This window comes from Brachyhypopomus gauderio, chromosome 12 (genome assembly GCF_052324685.1).
Source record: "Brachyhypopomus gauderio isolate BG-103 chromosome 12, BGAUD_0.2, whole genome shotgun sequence".
NCBI classification, from domain to species: Eukaryota; Metazoa; Chordata; class Actinopteri; order Gymnotiformes; family Hypopomidae; genus Brachyhypopomus; species Brachyhypopomus gauderio.
The window spans coordinates 18433157-18446104 of record NC_135222.1 but is presented as its reverse complement, the minus strand read 5'-3'; the positions used below and the strand labels follow the sequence as shown (position 1 = coordinate 18446104).

The 12948-nt window shown below is 43.1% G+C and overlaps 1 protein-coding gene across 2 annotated transcripts; it reads left to right on the top strand.

Annotated features, from left to right (window-relative positions):
* The first annotated feature begins 7317 nt into the window (after window positions 1-7317).
* ist1 (IST1 factor associated with ESCRT-III) lies at window positions 7318-12634 on the top strand. 2 transcript variants are annotated; one of them, XM_077023471.1, is made up of 10 exons: window positions 7318-7466; window positions 8003-8113; window positions 8210-8390; window positions 8491-8578; window positions 8719-8802; window positions 8882-8992; window positions 9075-9257; window positions 10080-10190; window positions 10828-10837; window positions 10925-12634. In XM_077023471.1, exons 2-10 carry the CDS (start codon window positions 8026-8028, stop codon window positions 11089-11091), a joined length of 1023 nt encoding a protein of 340 aa, XP_076879586.1. In that variant the 5' UTR covers window positions 7318-7466; window positions 8003-8025; the 3' UTR covers window positions 11092-12634. The 2 variants fall into 2 exon arrangements, with proteins under 2 accessions (XP_076879586.1, XP_076879585.1); XM_077023470.1 differs by having other exon boundaries at window positions 10789-10837.
* Window positions 12635-12948: the final 314 nt, after the last annotated feature.

Here is a 12948-nt window from a genome sequence, read left to right as displayed (position 1 = left end):
CCCTCCTGCCATCTCTCCATCCTTTCCACCCATCCTCCGTCCCTTCAACCTTCCCTTATCACGAGCACTCGTCTGTTGCGGTACGTTGGGACGACCGATGGCGTATATGTAGGGCCACGTCTGCTACTGATAACGTCTGCTCACCTTTCACATTGTGCCGTCAGCCAAGACCAGACCAATTATAGGGACTCATGAGCTGCCAGTTAATTCCGTTCGCTCCTCAGAGAATTTCTCCTCATCTACTAATAGCCTTTAGTAAGAGATTGATTTACATAGGAGGAGCACGCCAGACACTGTTTACTGCTGGAGAGGCCTCCTATAATCAGTCAGCATTCTTCCTGAGGAACTTCAGACCAAGACCTGTTATTTCTCATTGGGTCTGCTGGGGTCAGGCCACTCTCGTGCATGCATGCGCACTCGAGGGTTTAAGATTCCCAAGGAATTCCTTGTCAGAGGATGGGGGTTTGGGGAGGGGGGGTGGGGTATGTGGCGCTGTGTTGCCCCTGTTGCTCCATGTCGGGGTGCGGGCTGGAACAGAGTGGCCTAGTTTTGTCAGAGCTGATTTGGCCCCCCAGGATTTCACGGTGAGCTTGGAGAAGCAGCAGGCTGACTTAAGTAGCAGCAGTGGAAAAGATCAATCTCTCTCTCTCTTATTTTCCCTCCATCCTCTTCTCCTCTACCTTCTGGCTCTTGCCTGTGCCATGACACATTACCTACTGAGTAAAGGGTTGAAAGTAGATTTTTCCATTTGAACTACAAAAAAACAAAACAAAACAAAAACAAAGGCTTCCCCAGGCTACAGAGGCTGGATGTTGGTTTCCATCTTGGGACCACGGTGCTAGCAGTTGCCATTCCTTCTTGCGGTACCTTGCCAAACCAAATAAAAAGCCATTTGCTAAAACTCATACCGGTGGCCGGTGGTAAATCTGTGGCCATCACCGGCGCTCCACTGTGCTTATCATTTAAGGATAGCTGGCAGGGATGCTCGGCACACAGCCGCAATATTCGGGATGCACAGAGTGCCCCTCTTATCGGTGTCCTTCCAGACCCTGGCGGGGGGGTCGTTTGTGCCGATCCCTATTCCTGCATAATCCTACCATTTGCTTTGCAGGTATGAAAGAGAGCTGGAAGGTATCAGGGTTGGTGGGCCTGCGCCTTGGTACTGTGGCACTGCCAGTCACATCTTCCCTCTCCTGTCACATGGATCCCCTGAGAACTACTGCCATCATGAAGGAAGGGCGCTGGGCATGTGTTCTGATGTCTGTTAGTTCAGCCGATCGCTCTACAGTTGCATGTTGTTGTGCTTGTGTCTTTATATTTTGATTTGGTTTAAAATGTCTTTTTCCCCCCATATTCAAGGGCAGTTGCACATCCTCTGATATATAAGCAGCTTTTTTACTTCACAGTACAACTCTTTCTCGGAGTTTAACCATAAAGCCTCCAGACATTCAGACACAAGGATGCAGAAGAAACACGGAGTCTGGATCAATCAGGTGCTTCAGTACCCTACTCCAGGGAGACGGCATTAGTAAGGTGTACATGTCGAGGGTGGGGGGCATTGTCATTCCACTGCCCCTCCCCACTCGCCCATTGACCCCCCCTCGGTGCTGTGGAGCTCTTCAGCAAGCAGGAGCCGTCTGAGCACGGATCCCAGCTGAATACTGAAGCCTTACCTGCTTTTGAATCCCAGCCAACGAAGGTCCCTTTTCTGTTCGAGTGTGTATTATTTGTGTTGCCCGGGTTATTTTATTCCGTTAAGTAATACATCTGAGTTGTAAAGAACTGTCATAATAAAGCGCTGATTGGGTTTTACGGAAGGTGTTCACCTTGCCAAGAAAAATGCAAGTGTCAGGATTATTTGAAATCAATACTCTTCAAACCGCGACTCAGCAAAGCTGCGACACATTATTTATCATACGGGAGCGTTGTTTCGTGTCGATTTAAATGGGATCACGTTCGTGCCGTCACTGTGCATGCTGAGTTAAAAAAGCCTCGGGCCACTCGCTTCACGGAATTTATTGAATCTTCCTCTTGTCTCATGGTGTGATTTAGTTAACGTAGCCTACACCTTCAGCGCCCCTCCAGCACACACACACACACACACACACACAGCAAGATACCGAAGTAATAGGTGCCCACGAAAAGATGTCATATTACTTTGCATTTCTCAAGCAAGCAAACAAATAAAACAAACCAGCCAGTACTTCAACACTTTATCATTGTACTTTCGAATTTTCTATGTTACAGCATTCAGCAAATGACTCTTACGATTAGGTCAGCAGCCTAATCTTCACACTGGCTGTACCATGATTGGTGAGGCAGAACACACGAACAAACCCAGTTCCTTCTCCGTCAGCTGGACTTGATCTCCCGGGGCTAAGAGCAGTGAGGAGGAAGAGGAAGGTTGTGTTATATAAACAGGCTCTCAGCCTGCTACTCGGCCAAAAATAACTGCTCGAGAGCGTCGGGGAGGATGCGAGTCAAGACAGAGTTGAAGGACTATCATGGGTCTAAATTTATAGCTTTACATTTACACCACATTCAGATTAACAAGGGCTTTTTTACTCTGGGTGCTCCTAGCAGTACTCAACAAAACATATTTACTGATCACTTTTATGTTATTAAACCATTTCACGAGTATCATTTTGCAAGCTGATCATAGGGCCTACTCTTCACGCTCTTGTCAAATTTGATTATGATTAACCCAATAAATTAGAAAGATCTTAGGAAAAATAATCTACTTGATACAGAAGAGAAAACGTGGCACTTCATTACTAAAATAAGCCACCTGTCACAGTATAGCCAAGTCTTGTCCCCTTCGGTAGTTAGTCGCTGATGTAAAATACTGGACGTTTAATTGAGGCGCTTGCAGGGCATTGCAGTGACGACTGGCGCCCTCGCCTGACGCTTCTTTGATCCAACACCACTGACAGAGGAGAACCGCAGAGAACCGTGCTGTTGAACGAGGAAGCCTGATGGGATTCTCTGTAGTGAGAGCCAGACACATTGTAATCATGTTATCAGTTGCAATATTGCATTTGATTGATAGTTTTTCCTCTCATAAGGAATGTCTCACGGTACTTAAATGCCCTATACTCCGAGTGTGTGTGTGTGTGTGTGTGTGTGTGTGTGTGTGTGTGTGTGTGGCTGGCAATAGCCACTGTATGCATTATGAATGCTATGTGCACCTTGCTTTTTTGTCCTCTATTTTCCAAACATGCCTGTCCTTATTTTTAAAGACCACATTACAGTATATTGAGTTGAGTCATTTACCTGCGTTCACAGGTGGTTTCATTCATCAGCTTACCAAGGTCTTCATTAGTGGAACTGAATCCATCCACACGCCATAACGCCTTAATCCTGATCAGGCGACCTCGTCCTAATTGCAGAATCACGATATTTTATCTGTAGCCTGTTGTTTTTGTTCTGCTTATCAGTGTATCATCTAGATTATAATTTGTGTGGAGAGAGGGGCAGATTATGTCATATCGACGGGATCTTGTTGTAATCTTGTTCTTTGATCAATCAAGAGCTATTTCTTGGCAAGAACACCCCCAGGCTCATATACGAGAGCCAATCAACCAGTGGCTTAAACTATATGAATTATTTGAAGTTACGTAATTTCTAGTGATAGGTATGCATATCTCATGCTGACAGTATCGCATCAGTAGGCAGTATGTGTAGGCGACAGAGAAAATTGCAATCATAAATAAACAGAAGCCTACATTTTGTTTGTCTTGTTAAAAATAGCTCTTTTTCTGTGTCACAGCTGGAGAAAATTGGAGATGAAACCGACGCGGGAATTACGGCTGATCCAATTACACCTTCCTCGAAGCTTTGATGAAGATGATGGAACTGAACGACCCTCCAGCTGTTTGTGTGTGGGACTGCAGAAATGATGAATACAACACCTGCTCCGTCCACACAAGGCACACCGTGGGCCCTGCTGGAGAAAAGTCAGAATGAAGATGTAGACTGAAGTCAGATGTGAATATCCCCGTGCTGTGTGCAACCATGCGAGCGGTGGTTCCCTGTGCCAAGGGGACCCAGGCGCAAGTCACACGCACCAGCCGTGCTGCTGTTTAACAGACCAGCACTGTTCCTGCTAGTGTTCTGTCAGACTGCCATAGGTGGTGACCGGGGCATGTGGGACTTGAGGTTTTTGCAGAATGAACCTCTGCCACTTCCATCATTATGGTCATTTAAGGTTCCTGTTCTGACAATGGCACATGTAAACATATCATAATGCTACAAATATATAAAAACCATATCATCTTTCACTCCATTTCCTAAAATAATGGTTCCATAGGCCTACTTCGCATACACAGTGGACCCAGCTCAACCTTGAATGATCCATTAACTCACAAATCACTCATACTGCGTCTACCCACGCTAGAATTACCAGTCCTGGAATGACCCATACGGGCCTTGTATAGACCGGGAGCCCCATCACTTCCCCTACTGCTCTGCCCAGGTATGTAGTTGCTTAGAATGCATTATCACATAGCAAGTCTTCTCTCTGCATTGGACATTATGAGTCGATTAGAAATTATCTGTATCTCTGTGCTATACACAATCTAATTCTAATGATCGGTACAACTGTTCATATGAGGACAGGTGGCAGCACATTGCCAGGTCTGAATGATCTGTTCATTACTGTGACATACAGCATGATGATGAGAGAACACAAAGGCCCTGATAGGCTGACATCCTAGATCCTGCTCCAGATTGGATACTTCGACTAACAAAATGAGCAGCACTGTACCTCATACAACACATTTTTATTGTAGTGACATCCAGGAGTGATGAGGATTTTACAGCGCCTAAGATCACTGCTGCTGTTGCAGTGTCTGAATTCACACAGGAGAGCTTGATTCCAGCTGAAGATGTTCCAGCTCCTGTATTTGTACAAACACCTAGTAATATACTGCCTCTGTGGACCTAACTCAAGGTTTAACTTCAGCCTCAAGTCTTTTTGGGGATGCTCCTGTAAGATTAGCTCACCTTTCCATTTGACATTTCTCCAATTCTTCTTGGCAGAATCGGTCGAGCGCAGCCCGGTTTGAAGTGGAATATTGGCTCACTGCCATTTCCAGCTCTCTCCAGCGATAGTGTATTGGGTCGAACTCTGCACTCTGGATCAGCCACTCCAGAACTTTCAGAGATACCATCTCCTTTTGCCCCAGCCTGAGATCTGACACTTTCAAAAAGGTTTTCACCTACAATTGCTCTATATTTTGTGTCCATCCATGTCTTCCATTCCCTGCTAAAGCAAAACATCACCATAGCATGATGCCACTTCCATGTTTGAACATAGGGAGTGTATGCACTGTAAATAAAAATGTGTGTGTGTGTGTGTGTGTGTGTGTGTGTGTGTGTGTGTGTGTGTGTTGTGTGTGTGTGTGTGTGTGTGTGTGTGTGTACGTAAATCTCTGCGTTTCAGCCATACATATTCACAATTGCTTCACACACAAACAGACAATTAGCAGACAAAACTCAACAGTGGAATGGTTTGTATTAAATAGGTCAGTGCCTTTAAACATATCCCTATAATGTGTGTGATTCTAATCAGATTGTGTGTGTGTCCTGTCCTATGGACTCTGACTCTTAGATGCATGTTCGGGCAGTGAAGCACGCCAGGGACTCTTACGCCAGGGACTCTTTTACGCAGCGCATGTCTGCTATAGCATGTCACATGTCAAGCTGGGTTGCAATGCAGGCAAATCAAGCATAACATTTATTGAATCTGACAAGACTATCTTGTGTGAATGTGTGGTGTGCGTGTCTATGTGAGTGTCTCTCCTACTAGATTTCTTTTCTTACCAGTTACCAGTTCAGAATTCAAGACATTTAGCCCCAATTAACACTAGCATGACAGAAATGTCTACTAGTGAGGATATCACCTGTCCTACTTGCCAACAATTAAAGAGCCATTATTCATTTTTTATTATGTAAATTCATGACAGAAAAGCTTTGAAGCTGCAGGTGTCTCTAGAAACAGGTCTTATATTCATTGGCTGTGACTGTATACATGCTGTAGTGTCAAAAACCTTCAAAATATAGCACATTATTGTTGTTATTGTAATTTCTGTATACAAACTACATTGACGGAGGTTTATAAATGTGTGTAATCTCTAAGATCATGGTTCTGCCAGCTAAACTTCCATGTTTCTGATGCCTCTCTTTTCCCAGAGGTGGGTGCTTTTGCCTTTTTTCCCAAATTTAGTGGATGATCTGTAGTGAGAATTATTCACGTTTTGCTTTCAGGACTTCAAGCTCCTCTACTTCAGCATTTCTCCACCCAGTCCTTGGCGCCCACCTGACACTTCCACAGCTCAAATTCCCAACACATCCAGTTAGAGCAAAAATGCGGAGCCATCTGCTGGGCCACACAGACTGGGCTGAGAAACTCTCAGTTGCTTTGTGCTATGCACCAATATGAGGCGTTGATTGCAGTGGTACCATCTCTAGAGTAGTCTCCCTCATAGTATCAAAATGACTGTAATCAACTTACAATTAACAAAAGTAAAAAAAAAACGTGATTTATTATGTTTTGCTTTTTACTTATCACAAATGACTGCAATCAGCAATTATAAATGTAGCATAGCTAAATTTAGCGCAAAAACAAATGTTCTGATAATTCACCAAACAGTACTCAGACATTTCATTCAGTTAGCTGTCTACCCCATAAAACCTACAAATCTAAAAAGCACAATATGAAAACAAGCATGTAGTACAACCAATTTACAGTTCTCTCCTTTTATCTGTTCTCAATACAGGCTCAGTGTGAAGCTTTAAACTACAGAACCCATGATCCACTAAAACAGGTGGCAGTGTTGGACCACTCTTCTATTAACATGCTGACATTTTGGTTCCATTCCTCCTCCTCTCAGTATTATAAGACCATCTGTCTCATATATCCACCATGTTTTCTACTGCCAGAAAGCAATGAGTGGTGATTCTAGACCATTTGAAATTTGAGTGGTGGGTTGGCTACATCAGAGTGGCCATGTGTTCACAAGAGTGACAAAACATACATTTAGGGGAGAGTGTGGGAGTGTAACGTCTTGTCACAGGGGGCACCACAACATTCATAAGCATTTCAGTGGTTCACAAATAATCCCATTTTCCAATGTCCAGTGCTCTCCCATTAAAGTTTCGCCAGGGTTGCCCCAAGGTAATTAAAACAAAGGGAAGATACAGCACATACTGACTTATACAGATAGACAAGAAAGCCACACAATATATTCTAAAGGTTAGTTTTGCGTTGGGACAGTACGCCGCACTGGTGTGTCAGCTGTTGATGAGGGGAGTTTCCCCGGTGAGTAACCGTTTCCAAAACGACGCTGACGTATCGCGTCACGAGTGAAGGCACGTTCAACGCGGAAGTGAACGCGTAATAAGAAGAGCTCGAGCTACGAAATAGGAAAAAGCGCCCTTCTTTTTTTTTGAGACGAAGTAGAAAGGTAAACATAACAAGTCACTATTTATCTGTGTCTTATTTACTGTCGTTCCACTTAGACGTTTTTTTAGTTTGTTTACGCATGTTTTAATTTCTATTCAGTTCTTTGTTTACTTTTTTGTCAAATGGCGTTAGCTAGGTAGCTAACTAGCTTAGCTAGCTGTGTTAGCTAAGCTGGTTGCCTGGTCGTCGGTGGGACATATCATATGTCTTCTCCGTGTAATTAACAGTGTAGTTAACTAACTCCGGTTCTTTGTGGATATAGCATAAAGCGTACTTTGTAACTGAATTAACGCTGGCTTGGCTAGCTGGTTGGGTAGCTAGCTATCAATAGATACACTATTTGGCTAGCTAGCAAGTGTTGCTACATAGATGCTTCCTGGTATCTGGTTATCTGCATATATGTCACTGGGATTAGCACTATGGCACAATCGTTGGTGTTTAGGTTTTTAGTCATTTATTGAGGTTTTTCTTCTTTAGCTACTTTTGTGCTGATTTAGCCCTTACATTTCTGTCTTAATAAAACTGCGTTTGTCTTAGTCGTACACTGTGAGCTGTCCATCATGCTTGGTGGTGGATTCAAAGCAGAGCGACTGCGTGTCAATCTCAGACTTGTCATAAATCGCCTCAAACTCCTCGAGAAGAAGAAGAGTAAGTAATTGTTCTCCCACTTGTATGACCACATGTTTTAAGATCGCATATGTTAATGCTGACTTAACTCTGAATATTTCTTTAATGTCCTTATAGCTGAATTGGCTCAAAAGGCACGGAAGGAGATCGCAGATTACTTGTCGGCAGGTAAAGATGAACGAGCACGAATCAGAGTCGAGCACATCATCAGAGAAGATTATCTGGTGGAAGCCATGGAGATCCTCGAGTTGTACTGTGATCTTCTGCTTGCCCGCTTTGGCCTGATCCAGTCCATGAAGTGAGTTTAGTACACAAGCAGTTCTCTGACTGTTCTCGCTGTTCTCTCACAAATGCGTGGGTTTGATGCTTGAAATTGGTCATTCTATTCTTCCCCACAGAGAGCTTGACCCTGGTCTTCAGGAAGCCGTGTCCACACTCATCTGGGCGGCTCCTCGACTGCAGTCAGAAGTCGCAGAACTCAAAACTGTGGGTAGACCATATTATGGTTTATCCTGTAAACTGATGTACATATTGATGGGGCATCCATTAACTGAGAATGACTGACAGATGATTCAGTTACCAGTTTACCACTTTTTGATTAGTCATGCTTGTTGTTTCTTTTGTAGGTTTCAGACCAGCTGTGTGCCAAATACAGCAAAGAGTACGGCAAACTTTGCAGGACAAACCAGATTGGAACAGTCAATGACAGGGTATAATACAGGTCTTACCTGATCAAATGACATGGTATATAACATCCTCTTAATATTTGACTCCATTTCATTTCACCAGCTCATGCACAAACTGAGCGTGGAGGCCCCACCAAAGATCTTGGTGGAGCGCTACCTCATCGAGATCGCCAAAAACTACAATGTTCCCTATGAGCCTGATGCTATGGTTCATGTAAGTGCCCCCCAAGCTTCAGCTAAGTGTCTCTTATCCTTTATTCTGTCCAACCACCTCCATGTTTTTGCTGCATTTACAGCCAGAGGTATGCCCAGGGGAGGAGGCGGACCTCATAGATGTGGACCATGACTTCAAGAAGCCCGGCGGTGGAGGCGGCGGTGGTGGTGGAGGAGGCTTCACTGCTCCTAATCCCATGCCCATGCCTATGCCCATGCCTATGCCCATGCCCACAGCCTTCAACTACCCTCCACCCAAAGGAGCTGTAAGGCAGCCGTCTTTATTAGTCGTACCTTAAACCTTGTAACATAGATCCACATTTGGCATGACTTTGTATTAAATTCAGATTGAAAGCAGTTTAATCTTAGATTGAAATGTATGCACCAGACTTCATCCTGTCATAGTTTGTTCAAGCAAAAAAACACGAGGTCATACTCAAAACGTCCACACCTGGGATAAAATCACTGTAATGCCCAGCCTCAAGTAGCTTGTTGCATTTCTAAATTGCAACAAAAAGTCAAAGTCAAATTTATTTATATAGCACTTTTTACAACACATTGTCACAAAGCAGCTTTACAATCGTATAGGTCCAGATCCCTAATGAGCAAGTTAAAGGCGACAGTGGCAAGGAAAATCTCCTTATGATGTTGGGGATTAGAAAGAAACCTTGGGAGGACCAAGACTCAAAAGGGAACCCATCCTCCATTGGGCGGCCCGCTAGCACAAGTCCGTATTTGTGGTCAAAAAGTAGTTCTATAGTTATAGTTGTGGATAAACTACACCAGAGCTGAACACGTAATTGTAATTTATTAACAGTATTCACAGTAAACACTTCTTCCCCTGGCAAAGTAGTCTGCTAACAAACGTTTATTACCAAGTCACACAACAGCAAAGACTAGACCATTCAGTCGAGGGTAACATTTATACAGAATCCAGGTGGTCATTATAGGTGTGTGTGGATCAAGGATTTTACAGTGGCTTCCAGCTCTGCTTAACCAATCATATTTTAGGACCACAACTAACCGTTTTATAATCTTGCTTTTTCCATAACACCATACACCTGTATTTTATTCAAACCTGTGTATAGGAGCCCTTTAATGGTCCTGTTGGCACATATGATGGCTTTAACAACTTCCAGCCTCCGGTGAGAGGAGGGCAGCCCCCCGAGCTTCCTAGCTGCCCCCCCACCTATGAGTCTGTAAGTGCCCCTGCCCCTTCCCACCCTCCCAGACAGACCAGGACGACTTGTTCACCTTACAGGGAAGGAGAGTTTATTATAGTTCATTTATATTGTTACTTGGGCATACAGCACTGCTTTCAGGCAATTCTATATGTTCTTACTTTGGGAGCAAGAGGAATATGTTCAGACTAACCTCTAGGAATTTCATGTGTGACTAATCTGAATGTTTATGGCTATATGGAAGTTTAAAATACTTGAGATGAAATATGTATCGATAACATGGTCTCCAGATACATTTTTAATGGACGACTTTCACTGTGAGCAGTGATTGGTGGTTTAGCATGTTTGAGTGTTTACAAAGATGGTCTTTGTGTACCTGCTATTTGTTTTTACTCACAATCTTTCCCATGTCTAGATGTGTTTTGCTGTTGTTGTTCTTTCAGTGGTCTCTTGTTAGACTAGTCTGGCATGGGAAAGACCTCTGATGCTATTTTTAAAATTGTGAAATAACTTGCTAACACCAACATTAAAGAAATGTAACATTTTCAGTATTTTTACAATATAAGATTTTTTTAACATTTTGTTTAATTCCAATGCATTTTGGGGCTTTTTGAAGATTGACGAGTTGGCTCTCAAACCCTCTGACTCTCCCAAGGTCGTACCAGGTAAGTTCCACCGATCTGCCCTTGTAGACCTTGAGTTATTTGTTCTTTTGTTTTCTTCAGCTCATCTCCTCTGCTTCATCTCCACAGGTGCTGGCCCGTCCTCCCAGGTGTATGACAACAGCGCCATTCCCGAGCTCCCTTCCGTTCCCGACACGCTCCCCACCTCCTCCTTCGGTGGGAATGCTGCTGCGCCCGATGACATCGACTTCGACGACCTGTCCCGGCGCTTTGAGGAGCTGAAGAAGAAGACCTAAATACTGGTGTCGGCTGTACACACTGTAGTCCTATTGACGACCTTCCTGGACGACGGGAAAAGCGGAGGTCAGAAAGATATCCAAATCTTCATCTGCAGAAATGGTTTCTAAACATTAGACATCAGTGCAGTCTTACCTCATTCAAAACCACACTGATGAGTTTTCTTTTCTGGTGGAGGTTCGTTATTTTATTTCTGAACATGCAGAGCGAAGGATTTGATGGAAATTGAATTTGTGAATTCGACTGGCAGAAATTTGTACATTTACTCGATTTTTCACTAAACTATTGGTATAAAACACATGGGGAACGTTGAACCTTTTTTAAGCACTTTGCATATAAGGCCTTTCTGACAACAAAATTGTCACCTGTAGTGTACTATAATGAATGCATTGAAGCACCCAGATGGTGTATTGTTATGCCAAGCTTTTAGCTTTGTCACTTTGGTAAACTTACCAGTCAGAGGCCAGTGTCACAGAATGATGCAATGACATGATGTAGTTTAAGCCAAAAACATCAGCTTATGTGAGTTTGTCTGTTTTTAAGAATCAGCAGTCTCTGTCGGTCATTAAAGAATGGACTGGTTTAACCTGTTGTCACTGATTATGCCCAGTATAGTGTTAGGAATGTTTTGACCCATATTTAGCCTGTGACGTGCAACGTTACTCACCTTGGAAAGACAATGTCATGTGTAGATGATGTAGAATGAGTGTGAAGAGACCGCCACCTTTGGACATGACAAGAGTTGAACTGAACTGACCATTTCTTTGTCTTTTACATTAACATTGTTGGGAGTTTGTTTTAACTAATAAAACATTCAACGGAATGAGTTAGAATTTGCACATTTGTTGTATGAGAACATGCCCTGAAGTTTTAGTTGAGAGGAAACCTGTCAAACCACCACCTGATGATACATACTCTTAAATTAGGTTCTGATGTGGAGTCCATAACTGTGGGGCTCTGCCTATAGCAGGCCTTTGTCAGATTACCTTACACTCCCATAGATTTATCCAGCATTCTTGCCACATCACCTTTGCCTTTATCAGCTCCTCATCTGTGGCCTTTCATTCCACTTTGGGACATGTGACCATCCAGTCAGCTGGTGCAGTGAACGTGACATTAAAATATTAACTGGATATTGTCAGTCACTACTTTGGTGAAGGTTTTAATTTCTTTGTTCTGTGTTTGTTTTATAAATATATATATATGTAGAAATACATTCATTTTGCTTCTGGATGGTGTTGGCAATATTTCTTATGTATGAAGGATGATTGGTTGATACTGTTTTATCTGTAAAGTTGCTCTGACTTTTTGTGTTTATATTGCTATTCTCCCACCCTGAACTCTTTATTTTGGCATTGTTCCTCTGAAACGGACTGTAACACTACTGCGCAGAGAATGGCAACAGCTAACCGAGCAATATGGGACTTTAGGAGCGCTTAGTATGTACCTGAAACACATATCAGATGGTCATATAATAAAGTATATATTCAACGTTTCTGACGCTACTCCCAAATAATGCTTTTATTAAAATACTCATTTGAATTACGTTTCAAAGTGTTCCTTTTCTTGTTTAATAGCATGTGTTAATGTCTTTTAATTTACTTTGTGTTCAGGGGGGCACTAAACGTGTTTAGTACATGTACGGTCTTAAAATTATTAAAAGAAAGATGTGTTTCAGAGCAAAGGTGGAGTTCAGAGCATAACCATTAGAGGCTGCCCTTGTCCTGTTTGGCATTATGTTATGGTTTCCATAAACCTTAAATAATTCACCTTAATTAAGAGCCTAAAGCACCAGTTCCCTAACCACCAGACCATGACTGCCCCGACTACTAATGACTACTGTTGACTACTAATGA